The following is a 14,080-nucleotide window of genomic DNA, read 5'->3' as shown; positions in this document are numbered from 1 at the left end:
AATAATAAATTGAATTTCAATCCATAAAACAAAACAAAGAAATTATTAAATATTCATATTGCTTATAAAACAATATATAATTCGTATCAAAAAAATTATATAATTTATAAAAGAAGAAAACAATTATATAATAACACAGATTCTGTAAAACAAAAATATGTTTAAATCATAAAACAAATTTTAAATAACAAAAAATTAATTTGTAAAATAAACTATAATCCATAAAACAGATTTTAATTAATTAATATTAAAATTCTTAATTATCTTTTACTGTTTCCATAACTTTTGGCACTCCAATAGGACATAAAACATCATTATGAAGTTTCCTAGCAGGAAATTATTATACCCAAAGATAAACTAATGTTGGCACTGTCGAGTTAATGGATAACAGGCAGCGTGGCAATTGGGATAAATATAAAAAAAAATATGGTTAATTACCTTTTTGCAAGCCCTAGAGAATTCTCAATACAATCCTTTGTATTCCTCTTGCTCATACAATGTTTGATCTGTAATTTAAAATAATTATAATTAGTTATGAACAAATATTGTAAATTAAACTGGGTTTGTTATCAAGTTCAGTTAAACCGTATAATCAAAGCTGTCATACTGGGGCGGTAATGGTATCATCATTGTAAAGGACGTAAATATAAATAGTATGACAAAACAAATTCATAAAATACTTTATTGAAACAGAAAAGAGAAAATAAATTAGTTAAATAGAAGTGCTCTTCTACACTATCATTAGTATTTTAATTCAAATCCAGGATATTTTTGAACCTCATGTTACAAGATGTAAAATGAACAAATGTATAAAAATAAAATTGTAAATAATTACCTTTATTAGTTTTTGATAGGCTGGACAGACCTCACGAGCTCAATTCCAGAAATCCACTTGCAATTCAGGTACAACGCTGCAATCAAATATATTGATTAGTTTAGAAATAATAAAATTGAGTATAATTTAGTATAATTAATATAATTGAGTATAATTTAATTGTTAAAAAGTATTGATTCAGGTAACCGTATAATCAAGGACCTCATACTGGGGCGGTTAAAAGCTCATCATGGTATTAAAGTTTAGTTGTTTGAAATATTTTTAGTATTATTACAAAACTAGGTATGCAATAAAAATGTTTCATTAAACGAAGAAAACAAAACTAAGGATTTAAAATAATTACCTTGGTAGAGTAGAAGCAACTGTAAGTCCATTTCCAGGAAACTGATGGAAAAGAAATTTAAGTATTTAGATTGTTTGCAATTATTCAAAATAAGCAACAAAATTGCATTTAAGATAAATGTATTTGAAATTCAGTGATGAAGATTAATAAAAGTGTTTTCAAAAATAATTTGTACTTTAAAGACCTGTATATTGCAGTTTTTATTAAGTGTTGTATTTAAAATTTCAATAATAATTTTTGTTACTTGTTTTTCTTTAGTTCGTAACTTAGACATGTAGATGTAGTAATTTATAATAATAGTAATTGATAACAATAGTAATGTATTGCCAAATAATGAAACTAAAAGATATGTATCAAATTCAATTAATTAATATTAAATTTTATTTGTTAAATATTAGGTATTTAATATTTTATATTCAATAAATTTTTTGTAAGTATACCACTATATATAATTGCAAATGTTCAATTTGGCTAAGATATTTTTTACACATTAATGCGTGTAATAATAACCAATATTTTTGTACAATTGATCTTAGAAGTATCAGCAAATGTTATGCTAAAAACAAAAATTGTGATTTAATTCTTTAAATGCTTATAAGCACATTTTAGTAAATAAAAATATAGAAGTGATAAATTTTTTTTTTAGTAAATTAAAATGCAAATAAAATAGTGAATATTTAATTTTTTATCCATAAAGTAATAAAGATTCTAAGTTCTTATAAAGATTTAAAAAAAAAAAACAGTAAATGAAAATGTAAAAAACGGTGATAAATAAATAAGTAAATTAAAATGCAAAAAATATTAAAATTTTAATTTTGTATCCAGAACTTTCGGCACTACAAAATGAATACAAAATCATTTAGAAGTTTCCTAGCAGGACTACTTTTTATATACCCGCTTTAAATAGAAATGGCACCCTACAAAACATGTGAATTTTGTGAGCGTGGCAAACGGGATAAAAAATATAGAATGAGTATCAAAACATTGTGAATTAATTGTAAAATTACCTGCAAAATATATAGCATTCACTATCACGGCACCGAACAATCCACGAAATCCTTTTTTCAAATTCTGAAAGTAAAAAAAAAACATTTTACTTCCATAATGTAAATATATATTGTTGAGAATTGTGTTCTTTATAATTATAAATATAGTCATAAGTAAATTCATTTGAACGATGTATAATCCCGAGTAACGGTAAATGTTGCGAATATCTTGTACATCTGCAAGACAACCGTTAATAAAAGTTTACATGATAGCTCATGTACCCTCGGCGAGCTATCATAAAACTAGAAATATTGGAAATATTTTAAAAATGTAAAAATATAGGTTAGTTAGTCCTGAACTCTTGAACAAGTAACAACTAAAATATTATAATAAAGCGCTAAATAAATTTTTGTATCTAAATAAATTCTTTGATTTCACACACTTCCAGAAGAGCTACAAATGTTCCAATTCTCGTCGTTAAGTATTCCAAATAAACTATAATCTACTCAAGAAGTTATTAAAAATTGGTTACATTTATTCATTAATTAGTAAATTCATTACTAACGTCTCTTCATATATATATATATATATATATATATATATATATATATATATATAAAATTAATAATACACATCTCACAAACATACCTTGTATACCATTCACTGGCATGCCTCAGCCAGCTTTTTGTAGCCTCTGAGATGGCAAACTTGGTTTCATTAGGTAAGTTCTTTAGAACAGTTTCTGAAATTATTCATATGTAAGTTTTATACATAATTTACAACATATCATAAACATAGGAACTATAAATTACCATTGATGATATCGCACAGCACAAGCTCGCAATACTTGTGCTTTCCTTTACCCCCTGCCCAGCTGAACTCTCCTAGCCAGGCCATCATCAAATATCAATTTAATCAATTGTACTGTGACAGATTTAGCACATTTTCCACCTGTCCTAGCCAAATACAAAATCTAAAAATAAAGACTAGTTTATAATAAAGCTAACTAATAAACATAAATTTGGGTGAACATGTGATTACCAGTTGTGTTTTCACATCCTTGTTGTTTCTTAGACTATCCTCCACTTCTCGAAGTTCGTCCATTGAGCACAGAGGAAACTTGTTTAAAATTTCCTTGATTTGGCCCATGTCACTACTCATGACAGCCTTAGGAGACTGGAAGGAATCCATTCTCAACATCATTTCCTTCACTTGCTCCTCAAGGCCCTCCATGGTTAATCGAACTTTAGTCATCTCCCTGATGAAAATTTCCTCGCCAATTGAATCTAGCAGGGTAGAAATGCCAGCATTATAAAATATATATTTGTACTAGTAACATAATATTTCAAATACCATGCAGTATACAAAAAGCTTTACGTACAATTATTATCTCTGTTCCGTCCAATTTGTCTGCAGCTTTTTTTCTGGAGAAGTAATCAATGTCTCCAAATCATTATTCATATTTTCAATTGGCTGTTCTGCACATATATTTATTCTTGTGCAACTTTCCTGTAGATTTGCAGAATCAGTAATAGCTGTTGCCTGGATATTAGCCTTTACATAGTAATTCACACGCCTTTGAAACTGCCTCTTTGAAATAAATTTAACACTTTTGAATACTTTTTTTTGGCGCCATATTATATTAGAAGTTTTAAAATACTATATATTTTAGTGTGAACTCAAATTATAACTCTTAGATAGAGAACTAAACTGATAAAAATGTAAATTTATTTTTTTCAAGTATGATATAAATTATTTATTACACACTCAAATATACATTAATTATATAAAACACATGCAATTTCCACTATTATTAATCAAGTTTAGAGCATTTGGATTTTCAATATTATTTATTAATAACACCACATATATATTTAAACAGAACAAATGAAATTTTCACTAATAATACTCAATTACGCAACAACTATAAAAGAATTCGACATATAGCGTCAGTAGCTTAATTGATGACGCCAAGCGACGCGACGGCGAAGAGAAAGGGACAAACATATACGTTTAGAGGTCTCAAGCCGTGCGCGTATGAGATCGACATGTCGTGAACGTTCGTTCGTTATACCTGCTCGAGTCCTTTGGTTTTGAGACGTCCCGTTGCATATTCATAGGATATTCATAGGATATCGCGATATTGGGAGATTGTGAGGACAAGTGGGACATTCCCTGGCATGTCTTGTGCTGTCTGGGAAGGAGCTGAAAATTTAAAAGATCGAAGACTCGAAGAGCGTTGTTGAGTTATGCGCTTACCAACACATTTTGCGATCCATTTTTATATATAATATTTTATAAAACCTAATTTCTAACCCTACTCATAATCCTAATAAAAACATAATTATAACTATAATATTTATTATAAATCTAATAAAAAATATATGTATTAGGAATATAAAAAATCAAATTAATTATAATCTTATCAAAGCATAAAGAAAAAATTATTAAAATAAATCTTATTCAATTATTTAAACTAAAATAATCAAAAGAATTAAAAAATAACATTCTTCTTAATCGAAAAGAATAGTATACAGTTAACCCAATTCTAAAATAAAATAAAAAAAAAATTAATAAATTAAAATTAATTGTATCAAATGAATAATCATTCCTGAACATATAAATAATAAAGCCTTAAATAAAGTATGTATTAAAAGATGAAATAAAGCGAATTTACGTATATTAAAAGATAATCTTCTTATTATTGCTCGTTGCCTTGGCCGATGAGGCTTTCGTCGACTTACCCTAAATGGTCTTGTTCATAGATAAACACGTATATGGTCTTGTTCTTACCGACTGTCGTCTTAGGTTTCGCCGACGACTTTTTTAATGTGCCCGCTGCGGATGCAGACTTCTTTTTAAGGGACGAAGCAGGTTTGGCGGCGCCCTTCGACTTTGCTGTCTTCGATTTTATTTTTATCGCTGGCTTCTTAGCGGTCCTAGCTTTTCCAGCCGAAACACCGCTTTCGCCGCCCCTCTGTCTAGCGGCAAGTTTATACGAACCCGAAGCACCGTTGCCTCTCGTATGAATGAGTGTTCCCATTTCAACTGCCGACATTAAATACTTTCTGATGTATGTTGATTTTTTCTCGGCGTCGATTTTATAATTGGCCGACATATATTTCTTGATCGCCTGCAGCGACGATCCTCCGCGTTTTTTCAGGCTTGCTATGGCGTCGTTGACCATTACGTATATGGGAGGATAGGGCGCCCTCACTCGCTTTTTCTTCGATGGGACGGCTTCACTCGACGATGCTGTAGCTGGCGCAGCGGTTCCCACCGGCGACGCGGATAAAGCGTTATCTGACATTATAGTAAAACTAGCTGTAAGTGGAATTCTGTCTTAAGGCAATTAGGGCATCGTGCCTTAAGGCAAATTGCTGGAACTTCCCGTACCAAAAATTATTATTTTTTTAAAAACGATTGACATTTTTTTTTTGAGAAACTGTAAATTTGATAAAAAATTACTTTCTTTTGAAAAAAAAAAATTTTTTTTTTGAGAAAAAAATTTTTTTTTGGAAACAAAAAAATTCTTTGAAAAAGTTTTCTTCATTTTGACATATTTTGGAAATTCTGAACTTTTATTCAAAGCAATCGCACTGCTTGAACTGCATAGAGACAAAATGTCAAAGCTCGCAAGTGCCGCGCCGCCGTCTAACGCATAAGCATTGGTACGGAACCCATAGAAATGTAAAAAAAATATACTTATTGTTGAAATCTCTATAAAAAATATCTGATAATTTGAGGTGCATATGTCAAATGATCATTTTTAACCGCCGAATGGCATTTTTTTTTTTTGCTTTTTTCATTAGATCTCCGAAACCGCTAGACCTGCCTTCATGAAAATTTGATCAATTCTACATCTTGTCAATACAAGTCAAATGTTTTTTGAATTATTAAATTCGGACGCTCCGTTCTCTTAAAAACTGAATTACCGTTTTCGGCACTTTTTGCCTTGTATCTTTGGAACGGCTGGAGCTGCCTTTGCCAAAACTAATCAGCACGTCTTCTTATCAATACGAATCGAATGCTTTTTGAATTATTCAAATCGGTTGATCCGTGTTCCCGAAATCGTCGACGAAAATTTGTATCCGCACATACATACATCCATTTTTTCTAAGGTATGCCAAAATGTTCAGAAACCTCTGAAACGTAAAGATATATAAAAAATTTCATTTTCGATTTTTTTGCGATTACTATAACTTGCCCTACGGGAAGTTAAAAATGGTTACGTTTGGCTACTTTTGATGTATTAAAACTATATTTGAAAAGTGTAGGACCGAGGAGAAAACAATAATATTTGAAAATTTTACAAAAATGAAAATTATTTGTAAAAAATTAAATCCAGCGCTTTTGTTTTAAATAATTCGCTGGATTCGCTTACAATGGATTCACATGATAGCTAAATTCATCCCCAACATATCATCAAAAGCATGATTTATTTCAATCGTTAGTTTTTCTAAAATATCGCTCATTATATTCAAGTAACATATCAACTCTCATACATACAAATCCAAAATCCAAATATGAAATTTCTTATTGACTCAGGCTCCACAAAATCTTTCATTTGTCCAGAAATCGCTAACAAATATTTCAAAAATTTTATTTACTCTGACCCTTGTACAATAAAAACTGCTTCAGCAACACACAAAGGAAATTTTGCATGTAATATTCCGAGTTTTAAAGAGTTCAAAGGTAATGAAAACCTGCCATTCCATCTTTTTAAATTTCATGAAACCTTCAATGGGTTATTAGGTATTGATAATCTTAAAAAATTGAAGGCAATAATAGATTTAAATAATGGGTTGATAGTGTTACCCAATACTAATTTAAACTTACATTATTTAAAAAGTCCGGCAAAAATACTTTTTAGTCAACAGATACCAGAAAGATGCATTCAAAAATGTAAAGTCCCAGTTAACATTAAAGAAGGTGAAATTCTAATTACAAGGCAAAATTTTCCAAATTGTTTCATTCCAGATACCGTAACATTAGCAAAAAACAATGAAGCCATAGTTGAAATTCCTAACCTAACAGAAAACGAAATTAACTTAACATTAACCAAACCTTTACAAGTAGAACTCACAAATGAAATAGAATTTTATAATTTTTGTATCTGACTCAAATATAGATTTTTCCGATATTGAAAACCTAATACGGACTGACCACATGAATCTCGAAGAGAAAAATGCTATTTTAAGAATTTGCAAAAAATATAAAGACACTTTTCATAAACCAGATAGTTTAGAAGAAATTATTTATAGTTTAGTTATATTGATGACAATTATTTTAAGTGACATAAAAATATAAATAGATTTAGCTAAAATGAATTTAATTCATAATTCAATAATAAAATTAGATAATCTGAATTTTATGATTAATACTATAAAGCATTTATACAGTACAGATTCACTACCATTTTCCATAGGCGATAGTAATCTTCACAAACATTACAATTTATTAAAAATTCAATATTATTATACGGATGATAATAATAATCTACTCCAAACTTATAAACATTATAAATTGTTTCCAATTCCAAATACCGAAAATAGAGTCATTATTCCACCTAAACCTTTCCTTAAAATTGGCAATAATAACTATCAATTTGATGATGCAGATTGCAGAGCAGTTTCAAAAATATATTTCTGCAATATTAAACATATCCTATCAAATAATGACGAATGCATAATAAAATTATTACAAGTAGACAACACTCACATCGAAACATGTAATGAGGTTCAGGTTAACATTTCACACAATATCATAGAGCAAAAAATGATGCACACTATATTTTTAACTTCCCGAAGGAGAAGTTTATGTTTTCATCAAAAAATCCGATTCGCTAATTTTATGTTTTCTCGACGTTTCAAGCCATTCTGAATCGAATGAGACCAAATTTGGAAAAAGTATGTGTGTGTGTGTGTGTGTGTGTGTGTGTGTGTGTGCGTGTGTGTGTGCGTGTGCACCAACAGATTTTTTGCCGTAAATCGCCGTTTTCTCAAAAACGGCTGGACCGATTTCAAAAATTTAAAAGCCATTCGATGTATCTCGATGAGGACTATTGTTTGTCAGTTTTGTGCGACGATCGGCCAAACCGTTTCTTCGTAAATAGCAGAGAAGTGAAAACTCTTTCGTCCACGTTTTAGCCCGCAGTTATGAATCGATTTTGAAAATTCAAAAACCGTTCGAAAGATATTGGTTGGGAATCGTGCTGATTAGTTTTTGGTAGAGATTTGAAAAATCAAAAACTGTTCGAAAGATATCATTTGGGAATGATGCTGAAAGGCTGAAAATTTAAGCCTTTTTTCATGGAACTTTTTTTGGCGATATACATCATGGTCTTATAGAATTTACTGTAATATTACGGCCTTACAACAAGTAGTTTAATTTTAAAAATTCGTCAAACTTTGCTAAAATTATAATCGTTTTTTTAAAGTAGGATTGATGAAGTATATTATTTACACATTTTTTTTTGATTAAGTCGATTATTTACACATATCGGGAAGTTCATGTATCAAGAATTGATATGTCTTGCAATCATCAAGAAGAAACAAAATTTATTAAAGGAAATTTTATTTTGAAACTAACCCATCAATGCAAATTCAGTATCGACAATAAAAATTACTATAATATGGAATCTTCAATAGAAGGAAAAGCTATAATTTTACCAAGATTTAATTTAAACTACAATATTTCAAAATCATCCGAACCAATTGCAATCAAGTCAATTCAAGTAAATGAGCTATCTAAAATTAAAGAAGATCAAGAACAAATTCATAAACTCTATGCAAGGAAGACTGGAATTAACAACAACAGCATCGTGTCAATCATCATGTATATAATATTTATAACTATTGTTATTATTTATATTCTGTGTAATAAATCCAGTCGGAATACTTTTAATCACTCATAATTTAATTTAGTTTGTATTGATTAGGTCAATTAATTACACATATCGGGAAGTTCATGTAACTTGCCTTAAGGCTAAATACCAAACCAATTAGTTTAGAAAAAAAGTTTAAAAAAAACTTAAAATAAATTTCAAACTTTAAAATATTTGATATGATTACTAAATTTCTTTTATTATTTATATTTTAATAATTTCTATAATTTTAATAATTTCTGGAAAATATTCATCTCAATTATTTTAAAATTTTAATAAAATAAATTGTAATGATCTTATAATTTCATTAAAATTTCTAAATGAATAATTAGAAACAATAAAATTATAAAATAAATAAAATGTAAAATTACAAAAAATGAATAAAATTTTAAAAAATCATAGAAATCATTATAGTGAAAACAAACGAATAAATAAAAATACAATCGAAATATATTTACGTTTGGTATGACTCTGTTGACGCTCCATATCTATATGCAACAACTATTGCCGATATCCAGTGGTTATCAAACTTTGGACTCCGGTTTTCAAAATTCCTAAATAAATCAAAAAGTATTAATAATAATGCTACGATAATATATAATAATTATATCGTACATAAAATCAAATAATTCGAATGATAAACAAACGATCGTCTCCATTTTGAATTCGAACATAGTCGATCGTTACTGTACGGCGGCAGCCATCTTAAAAATTTATTAATTTGTTGAAAATTTCGAAAAAATACGAAAGAAAATGTAAAAAGAATGTGTATATTTAATGCAAATCATTAAGACTTTGTTTATTTGTTACTGTCGAAGCGTGATCGTTGTTATTATTCGGATATAGGATGGTTTGGTGGTCGGCGTCGGTGCCGGCCATAATTTGCGCAAGCATTTTGCGCAAAACTCCGTAAAATAATACAGAATTGTATCATAAATGCAACAAAAGAGCTTTGTATATTGTTGTAAGTATATTTACCTTTTTATTGGTAATCACAAGCACTTATAACACCACACTACTGAGCGAACTATGCAAATTCTTTGACAATCTTTGTGCGAATGACAAGGGCGGAAGTCGTTCCCAATTGTCAGCGCACGAACGCATATACTCTATGGGTTCGTTCCATCCGAGCCAATCTGACAGTCCGAAACTGTCCGCGCATGCGCAGAACACTTTTTTCTGTTCCATCCAAAATTTCGGATTTCAAACTGTTGCGGACTGTCAGTAATGCGTTCCATCAAGCAGTCCGATGAGTTTGAAACTATCATTTTGTGTTTGTACTCGGCACAAACAAAAACTCCGCAATTTAATACGATTAAAATATACTGTTATTTAATCTCAAATAGAACATTAAAAATTTAATGAATTTACAGGAGTTCAAACATTGTAGAATATTAGATTAAAGCGACATAACGATATATAACTAGGAAATATTAAAAAGCAAATTCATTGATATAATTAAGTTATATCTTATTAGAATATGTTATATATATATATATATATATATATATATATATTAAACTTATATTTATGTATTAAAATAATAATTATTAATACAATCGAGTGATCCGAGTTCGATCGCGTTGCATGTATCAAAACCAAACCATTGCCAACTGCCATGAAAAAATCAGAATGAGTTTGGTCTAGTTTGAAACAGTTTCGGACTGTCAGATTTGCTCGGATGGAACGAACCCTTTGTTAACATTTTCAAGCTTGCCACTCATAGTGAATAACTGTAATAATAAATGAAGAACTTTATATTTAATACAAACAAACTTGTAAATACTGATAATTCACTCTCTTGTGGAAAGATATCTTTATCAGAATTCTGGCACAAATGTCTAAATTATTATAGTAACTTACATAAACTCCGGGACGTCTGCACAAAAAACTAATTTATTATAGTAGGGAAACTCGTGGATACGCGCAGTGGCGTACCTAGGGGGGGGGGGGCGGTCCGACCCGGGCGGCACTTATTTTGGGGCGGCATTTTTTAATTTACTTTATAGTTGTAAAAAGCAACTTATTCATTTCAAGTTATAGTAATTGACCGAAAACCGAAAATGAAAATTTTTGCATTTCTTCACGTTTTGAAGGTTTCGCATACCTCAAAAATGCATGTGTGTGTTTTCTAACTAATCTCAGCACAAGAAAGCAAGCAAATTATTAAACTAACTTTTGAATAAGTTTCAATTTAAATTTGCATTTAAATAATTAAATCATCAGTAACTATTCATTAATTATGTGATGAAAATATGCAGCAATGGAACGCTGATATTTTTATGGTATCGAACCAATGTTTTATGACAAAATATTGCAAAATCAATAATATTATTATATTATTATGGATTATAATATTATGTCCAATTATAATTCTCCTATTACTAATAGTAATATGTTACAAGTACTAAAAATCAGGTTAGTTGTATATTAGTAAAATAAAAATTCAAAATAAAAAAACATGAGGGAAAAAATACATTTGGGCATAATATTATAATCCATAATAATATGATTATATTATTATCCAAACCATACACTTGTTCAAAACGTAATATAGTTTAAAAAAAAAAAATATTTTTTAAATAATAATTTTACCTGAAAAAAAATGGAGATTTTCAGATTGAAAAACAAAGATTATTTTAAAACTTTTATTATATTGAATATTTGGACATTTAACATCAGCGTATTTTACATTTTTCATTACACATTTATATATTAATTAAATATAATTAATAAAATAATTAAATTGATAATTATTATACTTATAGCTAAGATGCAACTATTTACCACACCACCCAGGAGGTATAGTTGCCAGGCGCGTTTTTTTTATGTGGTGTCGCCGTACAAATTGAGTACAGCCCTAGTCCACTTACAAAATAACTTAAATTAATTAAGTAAGCTAATTTATTAAGTCTAACTTAAATGATAGGAATATAACATGAAAAATACCCCACGAGATGATTAAATGTATATGAAGATCTTCTTTAGAAAAAAACCGTAGACGATGCAAGAACCTGTTAGAAATTAAATGTAAAATTGTAATGTACTATGGTAATTTTGCAATTACGAGAAAAAAAAGAAAAAAAGAAAAAAAAAGTATTTACATGATGTACCCCCCTAAGATCCACCATGTAAATACTTTAACTTCATAGGTTCCCAGCACTATGAAGCTTATAGTGAAGTGCATTTATAAAATTCATAAATTTGTATTTTGAGTATTGTTATATGAATTAATATTAAATAATTGTGAAAAAACGCGAAATCTATGCGAACTGGAAGGTCCTTGCCGTCTTCCCCGCCCATTTTTAAAATAAAAAATAGTAAACTACCAGCCTAATGTATTCTAGCCTAATTTAACTTAATAAATATATCCATGTGTACGTTCTCCAATTCTGTAGGCGATTTTCTGGTTGGTTCTAATCTTGTATGTATCTTCATCTCGTATGGATCTTGATCTTGATACTTTATACCTGATGATAAATCTAGAACAAAGTTATCATTTTTAATATTCATAATATGGTTATATTCATGAACAGTAAAAATTTTGAAGTTTTTGTTATTATTACCAATTGATGCTAAATGAGAGTCGATGATTATATCATCTAACCACTCATTTTTATACAAACTGAAGAAATTAATCAATTTAATTGCATATTTACCCAAAAATCCTATAAGATATGATTGACAGCTATCCCTATCATATAAGTAGGGTTTTAGGTAGATATTGAAATCTTTAGCTACACAGTTATCATACAAATCTATTACTAATTCTGCACCAAAGTCGGCAGAGTTATTAGTGTTCAAGCATTTATTTAAAGAAAAAGTGTTTTTCTTGCATAAATAAAAATTTACTGAACTTTTAGATTTTTTGTTCCATGTTTCCATGGCATCTCTCACATCTACTGTTGTTATGTCATGGTCCTCATTTACATTTAATGACTTTGTATTGCTTTTTTTCAAATGTTTAATATTGTTCTTTCTACTTACCTTCTCCTCCTGACCTCTATTTCTTCTCTTTTTTCTAATATAACTTTCGTTACTTTTTTCAGAATTAGGTTTCTGTAATAAAGGAGATCTATTTATTAAATCATTATTGCAATACTCGATATAGTCTTCAATTATGTTTATACAACGACCCATCTTCATATTTTTAACACCATGGCAGACATTGTTCTTTAATGTGTTAAAATAAGATTCGACAACAGCATTTGAATACAAATGTTTTCTGTCGTTGTCCAACATTAGACCTGACCACAAAGGTATAATAGGAATGTATCTGTTAGTAATGTAATTTAAAAATGCCGGGTTAAAGAAAGGATTTTTATATCCTTCCTTCGGCATATGTTTGACAATTTCACATTTAATATTAAAAAAGTCTTTATAAAATAGACTATTTTTTAATATATCTTCACATGATGTAGGGTCTTCTGTTATTTCCAATTCATCATTATTCGTTGAGATTGTCTTGTTGAGGCTTATTAATGATTCTTCATTTTCTAACTGATTAATTTCCTGGATTGCTAAATCTATTTCTTTACTATGATACTCACTGCCTAAAATCCACACAATGTGAGCAAACATTTTTTGAGCATACTTCAAATCTCTACATTTTTCTCCTAAAAGATAAATAATTGATCTAACAGACAACGATTCTAATTGCTTATTACCGTTTGCAAATTTTTTTGCATGATATGACAGTCTCTTGGTGAAATGACTGCAACATAAATGCAATGTTATGTTCTCTGTAAAATTGTTGAAAAATTTATTATTTAAAAACATATAACATTTATTAATATAATCAATTAAATTAGAATTATTGAAAGTGTGAAATAAAGCATGAATGCTTGCATAGCTGTGGTCGCAAACGACTCGATTAAAATTCATACGACCACCAAATTCATCTACACAATCTCTAAGACTGTTTTCGATCGTTCTAACATTATGTTCATGTGATATAAAATTAATTAATGGATATGTATAACGACCTGTACTTGTGGTGACTGGCAATACACCTGAATATAAATAAATT

General features: G+C 29.0%; 2 protein-coding genes across 2 annotated transcripts; both read right to left on the bottom strand.

The window, feature by feature from the left end:
• Positions 1-2,812: 2,812 nt before the first annotated feature.
• LOC113380595 lies at positions 2,813-3,574 on the bottom strand. Its single transcript, XM_026619776.1, has 4 exons — positions 3,547-3,574; positions 3,207-3,451; positions 2,978-3,138; positions 2,813-2,907 (listed from the first exon to the last, which is right to left on the bottom strand). The coding sequence occupies exons 2-3, from the start codon at positions 3,417-3,419 to the stop codon at positions 3,025-3,027; spliced, it is 327 nt and encodes a 108-aa protein (XP_026475561.1). The 5' UTR covers positions 3,420-3,451; positions 3,547-3,574; the 3' UTR covers positions 2,813-2,907; positions 2,978-3,024.
• A 1,128-nt stretch (positions 3,575-4,702) lies between these two features.
• LOC113380592 (histone H1-like) lies at positions 4,703-5,475 on the bottom strand. The gene is made up of 2 exons (XM_026619773.1): positions 4,959-5,475; positions 4,703-4,713 (listed from the first exon to the last, which is right to left on the bottom strand). The coding sequence occupies exons 1-2, from the start codon at positions 5,473-5,475 to the stop codon at positions 4,703-4,705; spliced, it is 528 nt and encodes a 175-aa protein (XP_026475558.1).
• Between the last annotated feature and the right edge of the window lie 8,605 nt (positions 5,476-14,080).

Source organism: Ctenocephalides felis, unplaced genomic scaffold (genome assembly GCF_003426905.1).
Source record: "Ctenocephalides felis isolate EL2017-DRISC unplaced genomic scaffold, ASM342690v1 CF-g0.4_SCAFFOLD_02237, whole genome shotgun sequence".
NCBI classification, from domain to species: domain Eukaryota; kingdom Metazoa; phylum Arthropoda; class Insecta; order Siphonaptera; family Pulicidae; genus Ctenocephalides; species Ctenocephalides felis.
Note: the sequence above shows the minus strand (reverse complement) of the source record. Positions and strands in the feature narration are given on the sequence as shown.

Coding starts and splice junctions, on each gene's coding strand:
- LOC113380595 (XM_026619776.1), bottom strand. CDS start 3,419: ATGACTAAAGTTCGATTAACCATGGAGGGCCTTGAGGAGCAAGTGAAG. Junction 3,139..3,206: donor AGGATGTGAAAACACAACTG/GTAATCACATGT, acceptor CTTTATTTTTAG/ATTTTGTATTTGGCTAGGAC.
- LOC113380592 (XM_026619773.1), bottom strand. CDS start 5,475: ATGTCAGATAACGCTTTATCCGCGTCGCCGGTGGGAACCGCTGCGCCA.